Genomic DNA, 15601 nt, shown 5'->3' with positions numbered 1-15601 from the left:
GTTTGAGACCAGCCTTGGCACCGTAACTACAGATACCTAAAAATTAAGAAATATCTGTCATCCCAGCACTTTGAGAGGCCAAGGTGGGCAGATGACTCGAACCCAGGAGTTTGAGACCAGCCTGGGCACCATGGTGAGGCCCCATCTCTAAAAAAAATAACCAGGTGTGGTAACATATGCCTGTAGTCCCAGCTATTCAGGGGGCTGAGATGGGAGGATCACCTGAGCCTGGGGTTGGGGCCATCGATGCTGCAGTGAGCCCGTGATCGCACCACCGCACTCCAGCCTGGGTCACAGAGTGAGACCCCGTCTCAAAAATAAATAAATAAGTGGACATTTAAAATAACCTTATGACAATAAATTTCAAACGGATGAAATCGCAAACTTCTAGTAAGATATAACTTTTACACTTTGTAAAAGAAAATGAAAAAATCTGAATAGTTTATAAGCTTTAAAGGAGAGAAATGGGTAGTTAATAATTGTGTATTCCTCCAATAGCCCATTTTCTGAAGTATTTTACTCAAATTCTGGAGCCCTAATGGGATGATAACTATGTGGCTATAAGCCCATTGAAGCCAGAGGTTATGTCTTTGTCACCTTCATATTTCCATCACAAAGTATAATGACTTATATTTTAGGCCCTCAATAAATATTTGTTGAAGTAATGAAAGAAAGAAGTATTGTACATTTAAAAGTCTTGGTTTTTTTTCTAATGTCACTAACCTTTGAGCTCCCCTGGGAAGTCATTTTACATATTTTTGATCAGTTTCCTCCCCTGTTGTCCTTGGAAATTTTCTCAAATTATCTCTATTTTCAAGCCCTTTACTAAATCTCACTCACCTCATTCAAAGCAGACAAACCCAGCTTCCATTCTAAACTTAAAATTGAGGTGACTATCTCAAAAAATTGACTACTTGAAATTCCTGCTTCCAGAATCCATCAACTCATTTATATCCATTCTCAGAATATGAAATCTCTCTTTCGGTTCAAGTGCAATCCTTCCTCCTGCCTTCTGGATCCTTGTGTCTGCTCTAAAGCTATCTATGGATTATTAGTGTATGATTCCTCAGCTTCAAACTCATTCTCTTCGGTGACTTTTTCTTTTAATCTTTTAAAGGTATCTTTCCTACCAAAGGCAAACAGGCAAAACAAAGGCAAACCAAACCAAACCAAGTTAGCCAGTCAACCAAATGATGACAATAAGAACAATAACAACAAGTGAATACCTACTTTGACTCAGACTGTCTCTGAGATGCTAGAACAGCTTTAGTAATGTGCAACTGTTTATGCCTTGCTAGTTTGGGGTTATTTAATACACAATCACTAACCCACTGATGCTATCAAGTTGTGTAGAGTAATTATGCTTAAGTATAACATAGAAGAGTAGTTTCCTTATATAATGGGAAAATTAATGAGCATCACTGCTTCATATGAGGAAAAAAATAATAAAGAGTCAAGTGAGTGAGTGCTCACATTCTTCATTTCAGGGAGGTATATTTAGTGAATGAAGGGATTAATCTAGGATATTTAAATAACTGATTAAAGTTTTGAAAATTAATTCACAAAACTGAACAGGGATGGATGTATCATATGGTAGATTATGCACATGGAACAAAATATCAAATGATAAAGATTAAAATTAAGACTATGACTTTTCAAAGGGTCTCAAACCTTGGCTAGAGAACCATACATATTCATACTTACGGAAACAGAGAAATTTATTTACTGTGGTTTGGGTATTCAGGATTCCTTCATAGGCAATCGTTGCCTAGCATGGACTTGGTATTGTAAGAGATAAACAAAGAAGCTGGTAAAGCAAAGACATTGCTTTTTTGATCTAGAATTTCTTTTATGCCCTAGATGTCAAAATGTGGTATGTCTTTTGAAAAATAATTGTAAATTAATTAGGAAATAACTTCATCTTAGAGACTATTTATCCCAGTTGAAGACTTTTTTTGGTGTTACTCACGAGTAAAGACAGAACAACTACAGCTTACATTTTTACAGAATAATTTCAAAGTAATTAAATTTTTTTTGATTTCCTAAATTTGAAAAATCTTCGAAACATATTCAAAATTAGGCTTAGAGTTAAATAAGTAAAATTATTTTACTGAGGACTTCCCTCAAGTTTCATCTCAGTTTGAAAATAGTCACTGGTTGAGAGATATGGCCAGTGTTGAAAGGTAACATATTTTAGATAATAACTATTGTGTAACATTTCTATCCCCTCCCTTTGTACACAGTTTATGACTTTGGATATGTAAGAGTTAGACCTGCTTTGTCCTGTAGGCCTCCTCTCTTCTTCTCCCACCTCCCTCAACTCCCTATCCTACTCTCAAACTTTACAAACTAGCTTTCTAGTGAACAATTTCCTGGATCTTTGGGGCCATGCCTTATTCTCTTTTTTTATACTTTGGTCACAACTAATTTATTTGCTCATTGCTTTCTTTGTTCTTTACTTTTAGCTACTGAGGGAAAAGTTTATTGTCCTTGTCCTTAAGGAAGTCACACTGTTATTAGCAAATTGTTTTAAAATTATTTACTGCTTTATCTCTCTATTTTGAGGATAGGGGCTGTATGTTACTCATATTTATGCCTAAAGTAGTGCCTGACACAAAGTAGATGCTAATTACATTTTGTTGGATTTTGTTGAATATTGATTTTGTACATATCATCTCTAAATTCAGAAGGTGTGAAAGTTAACTTTGCTTGTGCTATCTAACGAATGGTGTCTAAAGAGCTCAGACTAATAATGTTTTTCATTTTAAAGACTAAAATAAAATATTAAAAACCCATAAATAAGTTTTTTTATTGTTTGTTTTAATGGATCACAAATGACTAACAAACATGTAAGAAGACGTTCTGTCTCACTCACAGCCAGGAATGGCTAACTAAAATCTACCTAAAAATCTACTAAAATCTAACTATACTAATAATATCCAGAGATTTATGTGAGTTAGCCAAAATGGGAACTCTCACACATTGTTGGTATGATTCTAAATAATTATAATTATTATAACTTAAAATTTGATACAGTAATCATTTTGGAGTAGTAATCTTAAAATTTTAAAAAGCATTCAAACCATTTGACTCACGAAACACACAATTTGTATCCCAGTGTATTGTTGCATGCATGTAGTCCCAGCTACTCTGAAGGAAGGCTGAGGTGGTAGGATACTGTAGGCCCAGGGTTCAAGTCCAGCCTGGGCAACATAACAAGACCTTGTCTCTAAAAAAAGAAAAAAAGAATTTAAATTAAAAAAGTTTAAAAAAATTTTAAATTAAAAAAAGTTTAAAAAGAATCACACAATTTAATAGGTAGAAATAAAAGTACTATTATGAAAAGATACTTCTTTAAGGATAACTACAGCATCATTGCTACTAATAGCTAAAGAAATAAAAAAGAGAAAAAGCCTAAAAGTTAATTCATAGAATGGCTAAATAACTATGATATATCCAAATTATGCAACTACAAAAACATTATGATATAGATCATTGGTGTTAACACGATAAGAGAAAAAATCAAGATATAGAACACACACTTTTATAAATGTAAATAAAACATTATAATGGAACACATAATAATTCTATTATTATATATATATATATTTCTTTTTGAGACGGAGTCTCGCTCTGTCGCCCAGGCTGGAGTGCAATGGCCGGATCCCAGCTCACTGCAAGCTCTGCCTACCGGGTTTACGCCATTCTCCTGCCTCAGCCTCCCGAGTAGCTGGGGCTACAGGCGCCCGCCAACACGCCCGGCTAGTTTTTTGTATTTTTTAGTAGAGACGAGGTTTCACTGTGTTAGCCAGGATGGTCTCGATCTCCTGACCTTGTGATCTGCCCGTCTCGGCCTCCCAAAGTGCTGGGATTACAGGCTTGAGCCACCGCGCCCGGCCTCTATTATAATATTTTTAAGCTAATAAGAATAAAACAGATTTTAAAACCAAGCCAGCTAAAAGCAAGAGTAACAACTTATAGCAGTGTCAAAGATGAATTTCCTACACACGGTTTGTTCAAAGGGAGTGAACCCTTTGAGCTTCTGGACTGCTCAGAAGATTGCTCCTTTGAGATGAGAGAGCTCACACCTCAGCACAGAGATTTGTATGTTACCTCCAATTCGGTAACAGCTGCTAGGAAAATGGAGTTCGAGCCTTGGTGATAGTTCACTTCTGTCTCCTTTCTCTTTCTTTTAGTTATCAGTTTTATAGCAAATAATCTCTTACATATTTGATCTATTCTGAATTGTTTTAATTAATATTCATGCTACCATATTTTTCTAACTTATTTATTAAAATAGCCACAATTCTTTTTTTTTTTTTTTTTTTTTGAGGCGGAGTCTCGCTCTGTCGCCCAGGCACTACAAAAGAAAAATAAACAAACCTCAAGCAGACGAGACATCTGAAAAATTTTTGTTAGCTTAATTTTGTCCCTTGGGAGTAAACCAGGCTAGATGTTGAAACTATATATATGCAAACTGAAGTGAACTATTACATTTTGATTAACATAATTTGTAACAACTAGCTTCTTTTTATTAAAATATCTATTTGAGATAAAATTTATTTTTGATATCCATTTCCAGGTAATTGCCTTGATTCTGCATTATCTATGGAACATAAACTGAGTTTTTTACAGTTGGTGGATACTTACGTACAAGATTTTGCTGTGAATATCAGGGCAAGGTAGCAGAAAACATTGAAATACATTAATGAAAATAATTTTTTAAATTGATATAATGCAATTAGATTACTTTAGCTAATAGCATAGCTTTATTTTATTTTATTATTTATTTTTTAAGACACAGTGTTGCTTGTTTCCCAGGCTGGAGTGCAGTGGCACGATATCTGCTCACTTCAGCCTGCGCCTCCTGGGCTCAAGCAATTCTCACGCCTCAGCCTCCTGAAAGCTGGGACCACAGGTATGCCCACCATGCAGGGCTAATTTTTGTATTTTTAGTGGAGACAGGGTTTTGTCATGTTGCCCAGGCTGGCCTCAAACTCCTGGTCTTAAGTGATCCAACCGCCTTGGCCTCCCAAAGTGCCAGCATTACAGGTGTGAGCCACCACGCTCATCCTAATTGCATAGTTTTAGACATCCATATTGGATTAGCTCTTCTGTAGTGTCCTAATGACCTGTGACCAGTGGTAAGAGTATGCAATTGGGTAGTTTCTATGACAAGGAATCTTTTCTGGCAACTAATAGCCACAGTATCAAGAGTTTTTAAAACCACTCTCCTCTGGTCTCAATGGAGTCAAAGAAAGCTCTCCTGACTGCTTCTGAAAAAGGATGTCAAATGAAACTGTTTCAAATTGCCGAATAGCCTGGCTAATCCTGCCTGTCTCCAATCACAGACTCTGAATCCATATTTTTCTCACCGTGGTAAGCTTTCCAACTATTTTTCAGATAACAAAACTTATATTTGGAATAATTTGATGCTTCTGTGGTAGTAAAACCATGACTGAAATGTATCTCTGTGGAAACCCTTAATTCACTTAAAATCTATTATTCCTCCTAATGATTCAAGGCTTCAAATATTTCAATGGTAAAGAAAACATTTTCTATTCAGAGGGAATATTCATTTACTTCTTCGGTGCTTTGTGTGTCTGAAGAAGAAAAATATGAGATTACATGAGACACATACTTTTTCAGTGTTACTGATCATATTCCCTTATCTAAATTCTTTAATAACTAACTTTATTATATAAATCTTAAAACAACGCACATTTTTCAGCACCACTATACACATGTTCATTTTTTGGTTTTAGATATTAATCTGTACCCAATTCAGACTGTGGAAACTGAACTAACATGACTGAAATAAAATAGTGTTATATTTTGTTCTTTAGACTCTTTTTTCCCCTCCTGAGATTTTGATATGTGCTTGGAGAGTTTTGAGTCAATATTTATTTGATTTGTGTTCTTTTCTGGAGTGATATTTTAAATACTTTAAAGATTTTGATTGAGTGAGAGGTGTGAGCTATATTTTCTTCTTTCCTGTATGATATACATACATTGTTTTCAATCTCATTTCTATTAAGTAATTATAGGAGAGCCCACAACCTTGTTATTTTACATGTCACTATTTAGACATTTGTTATTTATTTATTTGTGTTGGCCTGAAGTAAATGTCACTTTTGTACAATATTTGAAAGATAGATTTATTTTATAAATTAATAGTTTAAGATTTTGCCAGCATTTGAAATTAACAAATATTTGGACAACGAAAACATCAGTATGAAAGGGAATACTGTAATTACTTTAGTACATAGTATTCCTGAATATCCATTAAAATTGATCCAAGCAAACTCTAATTATGAACATCATATTAACATTTGATCTAATTACTGAATATAATTAAAAGCAAAATAAGTTAATTTACTAAAGTATTCTGAAATTTACTGTTTTCAGTATTTCAGGATAACCAACATCTTTATTCTATTAATCTAGATGAATGCATTTCCATATATTAATGTTGTTTACTTTTAATGTTAGTGTGCTCAAAAAGTGTATGTTAACTTTTAAAATTCAATTATACAGATAATATTCTTTTTATCTCAGGAATAGATCATCATTAAAAACTATTAATGTCACTGAAACATCATTGGAGTTATCGGATTTGGATTATAATGTTGAATACAGTGCCTATGTAACAGCTAGCACCAGATTTGGTGATGGGAAAACAAGAAGCAATATCATTAGCTTTCAAACACCAGAGGGAGGTGAGTTAAGGAAGTATGCCAATTAAAAGAATATTCTTTTTCTTTTTAAAAAAATATCCTGCCCAGAAAAAAATTCAAATATCAAAATGTATGATGAAGCCTAATATTCATTATCAATTGGATGAAAAATTGTATTTTGATCACTTTTTAGCTGTGTGATGTTAGGAAAATTAATCTCTGTGTGCCTCAATTTCCCATTGTTCATGTGGAAACAGTATCACTCTACCTCACAGGGTTCTTATCGAGATTACATAAGTTTTTATGTTTAAAAGCACTTAGCACAGAACTTACTTGACGAATAGAATTTTATGTGTTTATTAAATGAAACAACATAAAATGCATGAATCATTTGTCTATGACTTTTATTCAATATAAAAATTTTAAGTTATATTAGAATTTCAAATTATGTACTCTGTATTGGAAACCTGTTATAATGGTTTTCTCATATCCAGAGCAGTGGACAGGTTTTAGAAAGGGGATAGTATTTTATGAGTAAGAAATCCATCTGTCTTCAGCTTGAATATGCCTATAATAAAGTATTAGAGGGGTGACCCAATGCGTTTTTTTGGATTTCATTTCTGACATCTAAATAGATGTTATTTCTAATTCAAGCTTTTTTGAAAAACAATTTTTACCACTTTAATTTATGAACTGTAGGTAAAATTCAGGCCATTTCAGACATTACTTGTAGCCACAAATACAGAAATTTGTTCAATTATTTGTTTTATAGCACCAAGCGATCCTCCCAAAGATGTTTATTATGTAAACCTCAGTTCTTCATCAATAATTCTTTTCTGGACACCTCCTTCAAAACCTAATGGGATTATACAATATTACTCTGTTTATTACAGAAATACTTCAGGTACTTTTATACAGGTAAGAACTGAATTTTCCCCTAGTTCTTTATTAACATCCTTAAGTTTTATTAATAATACAGACTTGTCACAGTGAAAGAAATTGTTTACTTTACATTGATAATTATGCACAGATATATTTTATAAAACTCCCATTGACATAAAAAATGTGGTATAGAAAATGTCAGATACATTTAATCTCTCTTTACACACACACACACAGACACACACACCTCTATATAAGCTTCACATGAATTACCAACAGTGAATCTACCACCTACTTAAAATTCTGTTTATAAAGATGGCCCTCAATTACACTTCCTCCAAGAAGTGTTCTCTAAAGTGCTGATGGTATCATTTATCCTCAAAGTTATTTATTAGCTATGTTTTTCCATTTGTTGGTATACGATATAAGTAGTTTTAGTGTTTGAATGTGTTTGTGTGTTTTTCTTTAATTTAAAAAAAGTTTTTGATTGTTAGCAGGAAGGGTTATTATTATAATGATAGTGTAATAGTAGTTATTGTTTAATATCAGATGTAATGAAGACCACTCAGAATGTAGTTAGTCATAAATAAGGTTCTAGGCTTGCACAGTTTGTAGATGGGCACTCTCTAGGATGTGAATGATGATGGCTATGAAAATAGCTAAAATGCCTTTACTTTGAGGAAATATTTCCAGTTTTCAGCAGGATTATATTATTTCTCCAAATTAGGTGTTTCACAGAACTTTGATATATAAAAAGGATAATTGGAGCGATTATGATTGAATCAAAGATGCAGAGAGCTGGAATATAATTTGAAAAACATGAATTTAAAAGAAATGCTGCAATGTACAGAATACATCACTTAGTGGTAGAAATTATTGACTGCATGTTTGTGACTTAGGTGATTCTTAATTCTTTCTATCCTTTTAAGTAAAAGAAGAAGAAAGATAAGTCTTACAAATCCTGAGTTGCCTAATCCCAATTGTGACTGACAGCCCAAGTTTAGTCACTAGTTAGTTCTCCTGAGTAACAGCCTCTGGAATTAAGTGCAGCTTTAGTGCAGCTATAGTGCAATGTAGGCTAATGAGGGCAAGAGTAGAACTTTGCAAGCTATCTCAGGACTAACCTAGCAGGGAGAAAGACAAAGTCCAAAAGGTGGTTTAGTGTTTACATTCTGTTCTATAAGAGTAGGGTTGTGTAAGTCTGTCTATCTAAAACTTGATGCAAAGAGAAAACTAACTTATAAAAGACATGTAGATAGAGTTACAGATATAATAAAAGACATGTAGATAGAGTTATAAGTGTAATTGTAAATCAAGATTTTTAAACAAATGCCTTAAGAGCAGAAGGAGAAAGGAAGGTCCAGTTTTCTACTCTGTATGTCACGCAGTTTTTGCTTTTTGTTTTGTTCTCTGTAGGGAAGAGAAACCGGACCTAGAGAGGCAATTTATTTTTTACCAAAATGTTGTTTACAATTGTAACAATATGTCATTATACCAATAGAAGATACTCAGATTGGAGATTTTCCTTCTTTTATGCATCTAAAAAACGTTGCACAATTGTTCCAGTAGTTCTAAATTTTAGCAATCATTCTGTCTCTGTACAATTTACTTATGGCTTCTTTGTGATTTATATTTTGATTCTCTTTGTCCATATCTAAATAATATAGTGTAAGTATCAAACTATGGTTCCAACATGATCTTCTAAACCTACTTATTCAAACCTGGGTGTGTAATATGATCTAATTTGCAATTCATCTGCCTTAGAACATGTTATCTTTTATTAAATAATCTTAAGAATGCTTTTAAGTGTGACAGCTGCAAGAGGGCACAGGCTAATGATGTTAAAACATTTCAGAAGTATAGTCTCATATGGCTTGAAGTTTATCCATGCTTTAACTTATTCCTAAAGTTAATGTTAAAAATAGCATCAATATCTTCACTACCTAATTTTCTATTTTGAATTAGTAGAAGAAATCCTCAAAATGAAAATTATATAGCAGAATAGGTGTATACCTTTTTATTTGTTCCCTGTCATCTTTCCCCTTCTTACAGAACTTTGTAGAATACATCATACATGGCATATCATGTTCTGCCTCCTATTACAAATAACTGTTGCTTCTCTTAGTTCCCTTATGCCATGACAAGCATCTCGTAGAAAAAGAATTGTGTAATATTTATCTTTTAATCTCCTAAAGTCCTCTGAAACTACATCATACATAGCTTTAATTCTCAATACATATTTTAATGGAAAGATTATAAAAATATTAGAATAGACCAACATCATTTTTAGTACATAGTCATAATTTTGGAGCCCTTGAGTATGTAGCAAAGCCATCTTTCCTTCTTCTTATCTTGGAGAATTTAACTTCTTTGCTACTATTTGCAATCCATATTGTTCTTCCTTCAGTTATTGCACATTGTATTTTGTACAGAGTGTTAACTTTTCTACTTTAAAATTTTTACCCATTTATGTTTCCTTAGTGTGCCTGACTTAATGTCTTCTATTTTAAAATGGGTGGGGGGCGGTGGCTTATGCCTGTAATCCCAGCACTCTGGGAGACCGAGGTGGGCGGATCACAAGGTCAGGAGATCGAGACTATCCTGGCTAACACGGTGCAACCCTATCTCTACTAAAAATACAAAAAATTAGCTGGGCATGGTGGCGGGCGGCTGTAGACCCAGCTAGCTACTTGGGAGGCTGAGACAGGAGAATGGCGTGAACCTGGGAGGCGGAGCTTGCAGTGAGCCGAGATGGCGCCACTGCACTCCAGCCTGGGGGACAGAGCAAGACTCCATATCAAAAAAAAAAAAAAGTATTAACATAGCTTTTTGATGTAAATTTTAATTTTTGTTATAGAATTTACTCTGATTACCTATGACCTTGATGACTAATACATAACAAATTATCTGAATCACCCAGAAGTCATTCCTGCTGAGTGTGGGACTTAATGTGCATAGGCATGTAACAAATTTGTAACATTAGATCAATTATCCAGATGATTATTTTATTCATCTGTTTATTTTTGCACAAAAATGTCTTTTGGCACAAATTATCTAATTAAGGCTTTTTTTTTGTTTATATAAATATAGTCAGAAGGTATTTAATAAAACCTTTTCAAATTTGACCAACCAGCTAATATAACACATTTTTTTTTTTTTTTTTTTTTTTTTTTTTTTTTTGAGACGGAGTCTTGCTCTGTCGCCCAGGCTGGAGTGCAGTGGAGCATCTCGGCTCACTGCAAGCTCTGCCTCCCAGGTTTACGCCATTCTTCTGCCTCAGCCTCCCTAGTAGCTGGGACTACAAGCGCCCGCCACCACGCCTGGCTAATTTTTTTGTATTTTTAGTAGAGATGGGGTTTCACCGTGTTAACCAGGATGGTCTTGATTTCCTGACCTCGTGATCTGCCCACCTCGGCCTCCCAAAGTGCTGGGATTACAGGCGTGAGCCTCCACGCCCAGCCTATGTTAATACTTTTAAGTGGTGCTTTATATAAGCCAGTTGTTCCATGTGTAAAGTAGATGTATTGAAAGGTATTAAAGTTCATGGATCATATTTTGTGTGAGATTACTATATTACTTTAACTTGTCTATTTCTATGTAAATCACCACAAAATTGAAGTAAATCTTTTATTGCACTATATTTTCCCCTGAATACTGGCAAAAGAACCATAAATTTTTGCTCAATTTAATTTGTTGATAAATTTCAGAGCCATTCTTACTATACGTTTAGTAAAATTGCTTATCCTATGTTATTAATTTAAATGAAACTAGTTACTGTTTTTTTTTATTGTGTGCTAGACATGGTATTAATGGCTTTTGTGCTTCATGTCATCTAATCCTCAAAAGTTGTCTATGAAGTGGAGATGATTATTTCCATTTTACAGTTGAAGGGAGAAAAGCTTCGAGATTAGATGATTTATCCAGGGATACCCTGCCACAATTTGAATGCAGTTCTGTAGGACTTAAATGGCTTCATGTGGATTGGAATGATTCAGATTACTCTGTGCAGATGGAAATTATAAAATTATTCATACTGATTACCTCTATGTTTAAGTCTCCTTTTATTTTAGAATTAGTTTTATTTGGCTATGTGTTTAACTTTTAAAATTTGATAGGAAAAAAATGATTGCATAAATACCCTAATAATTTTTTTCAAGCCTTGGGGAAAAATGTAACTGGGAGTCAGGCTAGAGAATTTAAAACTTTCTCTTACTCTACACGTCAGAGAGTACATCAGTTGCCATCCCTTTGCTACAACTGTGAGAAGCAAAGTCTGAAAAGAAATGTGAAAGTCTGAAAACCCACTAAATGTGAATAATAATAGCTATTTGAGTTCATAGAAAGAGGGCAAACACATTCAAAATTCCTTCATCACAAATGGAAAGAAACAAAATTAAAAGTTTTGTAATACTCCCAAACTTGTTTAATATTAGCCGATGCTTTGAAAATTACTGGAATATTTTTATAAGGAAAGTGACACTGATCAGCACAGTTGTAGCATTTCCATTTGGCAACTTGACCTTCTTCATTGTTGGCTTGGAGTTTTTACTCTTTGCTATTTGTGAATTGGTTTTGCAATAAAAACTACCATCTGTTTCTCTTTTAGTACAAACATGTTTCCAGTTTAATTGTTGTGATAAAAAATGTTCTATGTTGATTTTCCTAAAATAATTAACATATTAAAATAATGAGACAATCAATTCATGGATAACAATTATTTTGAAATGTTCATGCATACTAAAAAATACATTCTGAACAATGAAAGCAATGTTTTTATTTTTCAGAATTTTACACTCCATGAAGTAACCTATGACTTTGACAATATGACTGTATCCACAATTATAGATAAACTGGCAATATTCAGCTACTATACATTTTGGTTAACAGCGAGTACTTCAGTTGGAAATGGGAATAAAAGCAGTGACATAGTTGAAGTATACACAGATCAAGACAGTATGTAAATGAAAAACACTTATTAATCTTTAATATGATTAATTTAAAACTTACTATTTTAGGAACTTTTCCTTTGGTTTGAATTTATAATAAAATCTTTTATTTAGACACATTCATTACAGGAGTTTGAAAATGCAATTAATATACTTATAAAACTATTGTAATAATAACCTCTTCTGTTCAAGAAAACTGCTAACATTCATTCATGAAAATTCTGTTCTTTTTATTGCTTCAAAAGATGTCATGGCCATCCAATTATGGGCATAAAAAGTACAGCGTACTTGGATGAATTTTCCAGTAGTTAATTTACTTATTCATTTTCTTTAAAGACTTAAAAAATCTCTAGCAACTTGTTTTCTTTTCAGACTTTGAATCTGCATAGGATTCTGCAGCACTTCTGTTCTCACTGTGTTTGTGACTAATAAATCCAGAATTTTTTTTTAACTCCAGGAGTTTCTCGTATGCATCTTCTGAAGAATCCTATTTATCCTGAGTATTCAAAAATCTATAATGATTGAAGCTCTTGATTTTTTTATGTTTCAATTTTCAGAATACAGTGATAAGCAGATCATTACCTATTTTTCTTGTAGTTGTTTCTGTCATCCATTTGCTTGTTTATTTTCTTTTTTTATTTTATTTTATTTTATTTATTTATTTTTTTATTATACTTTAGGTTCTAGGGTACATGTGCATAACGTGCAGGTTTGTTACATATGTATACTTATGCCATGTTGGTGTGCTGCACCCATCAACTCATTAGCACCCATCAAGTCATCATTTATATCATGTATAACTCCCCAATGCAATCCCTCCCTCCTCCCCCCACCCCATGATAGGCCCCAGTGAGTGATGTTCCCCTTCCCGAGTCCAGGTGATCTCATTGTTCAGTTCCCACCTATGAGTGAGAACATGCGGTGTTTGGTTATTTTCAAAGATTAATCCCTTATTGAGAAATGGTAGTGACCTAAACTTCTGGAGTAAAACTCCATGTTTACTCTCTGAAAGCTGTAAATTGAGAGATTCCTTAAGCATGAGAAATGAACGGTTGTTGTTTTTGGAAAAATCTTTTGAATTGTTGACAAGTTGGTCAACATAAAAATAAATGATAAATGTGGGGAAATATGTGTTTGGGGAGTCTAGCAAAAATGTTATATTGTAATATGTGATCGATACCATTTCAGGCATTCTTTAAATGCAGATCTCCCCCAGGATTTTTGCCAACCTATAACATTTTATCAGTTATTATTTCTACACCATGGATAATAAGCACTTACTATGCACTACTCCAGGTGGATGTCAAATTTACATTAATAGAGTTTAATGTCACAATACAACTTATATCTGAGATTTGGAACTTGTGTGTAAGTAGAGTAACTTTTTAATATACAAATTTGTGTTGGTAGTCTGGTGACTGGAGACATTTTGAGACTGGATATTGGGAAAGCTTTTAGTATTGATTCTTCTGACTACCCACATGACCTTGGAGAAGTCACTTAATGGCTCTGAGCTTTAGTTTCCTCATATGTACAACAAGGGTAATATTTAGAAGAAATAAGCTAAAAGATGGTTTAGATAATATAAATTATCAAAATATTTAAATAAAGCAGTATACATGCACATATTATGCACACACACAGACACACACACACAATTTCCACATAGTAGGAAAGAAGAGCCAGAAAATATTATAGAAACAATTCCCATACATATTAAAGATGACAGAGTTTATTTTGAATGATTTTTAAAATAATTTTTTAGAAGATATTTTATAATAGGTGAATGTTTACCACATCTGCATTTAAATAATTTAAGAGCTGATGATGTAATAGTTGCCATTTCAACAATTATACTCAGTTTGTGAATTTAGATTCTGTTTAGGGTAACTGATGATTTTTGTATTTTGCCCATTACCTATCATAGTACCTGAAGGGCTTGTTGGAAACCTGACTTACGAATCCATTTCGTCAACTGCAATAAATGTAAGCTGGGTCCCACCGGCTCAACCAAACGGTCTAGTCTTCTACTATGTTTCACTGATCTTACAGCAGACTCCTCGCCACGTGAGACCAACTGTAGTTACATATGAGAGAAGCATATATTTTGATAATCTGGAAAAATACACTGATTATATATTAAAAATTACTCCATCAACAGAAAAGGGATTCTCTGATTCATATACTGCCCAGCTATACATCAAAACTGAAGAAGATGGTAGGCTAGACCCTTTTATTGCCTATTAAGCAGATTGTTGTTGTTCCTTTCATTTACATTGCTTTCTCATAGGAAACAGTCTTCAATTATATTGCTTCTGTTTGATCTCAAGTAATTAGCCTTTCAATAAACATAATGTTTCTTAAAATAATCTGCTAAGAAAATCACATCCCATTATGATTGAATCCTCTTTTTTAATGCTGATTCACTTTTGTTTCATTTAATATTCTCTTTTTCTTTTATAGTCCCAGAAACTTCACCAATAATCAACACTTTTAAAAACCTTTCCTCCACCTCAGTTCTCTTATCATGGGATCCCCCAGTAAAGCCAAATGGTGCAATAATAAGTTATGATTTAAGTTTACAAGGACCAAGTGAAAATTATTCTTTCATTACTTCTGATAATTATATAATATTGGAAGAGCTTTCACCATTTACATTATATAGCTTTTTTGCCGCTGCAAGAACTATAAAAGGACTTGGTCCTTCCAGTATTCTTTTCTTTTACACAGATGAGTCAGGTAAGCTGGAATCCGTGTTTCTTCAAACAATTTCACTGTTGCAGCACCTGCTCTCTCTTTTTAAGGAACAGCATGGAATATGAAAGGATATCTGATTGTCTATTTGTAACAGCCTTACCATTATATTTACTTTGTTGAATTTTTTTTTTTCAATTTGAGCTTCAGAATTTCCTGTTCTGTTTAAAGCTACTTTGGAACCACTGTGTCCAAATACAGATTATAATTAATTATGATATTTATTTCTGAAATTAAAATATGATCATTTTATAAATCTTTTTGAACTAATATCTTCAGGAAAATAAGTCACGGTGCTATTTTTATTGTTAAAAGTTTTATGAATGTAAGTTTCATCATGTG

General features: G+C 33.3%; 1 protein-coding gene across 1 annotated transcript in view; it reads left to right on the top strand.

The window, feature by feature from the left end:
• Positions 1 to 15601, top strand: part of PTPRQ (protein tyrosine phosphatase receptor type Q) — a 218733-nt gene that overhangs the window by 68478 nt on the left and 134654 nt on the right. The window contains exons 18-22 of the mRNA XM_033221161.1: positions 6559 to 6719; positions 7450 to 7595; positions 12344 to 12512; positions 14433 to 14723; positions 14969 to 15244. Of these exons, the coding sequence (XP_033077052.1) occupies positions 6559 to 6719; positions 7450 to 7595; positions 12344 to 12512; positions 14433 to 14723; positions 14969 to 15244 (1043 nt within the window). The remainder of the gene's footprint in view (positions 1 to 6558; positions 6720 to 7449; positions 7596 to 12343; positions 12513 to 14432; positions 14724 to 14968; positions 15245 to 15601) is intronic.

This window comes from Trachypithecus francoisi, unplaced genomic scaffold, assembly GCF_009764315.1.
Source record: "Trachypithecus francoisi isolate TF-2019V2 unplaced genomic scaffold, Tfra_2.0 Lachesis_group11, whole genome shotgun sequence".
NCBI lineage: Eukaryota > Metazoa > Chordata > Mammalia > Primates > Cercopithecidae > Trachypithecus > Trachypithecus francoisi.
This window is presented reverse-complemented; position numbering and strand designations above follow the sequence as displayed.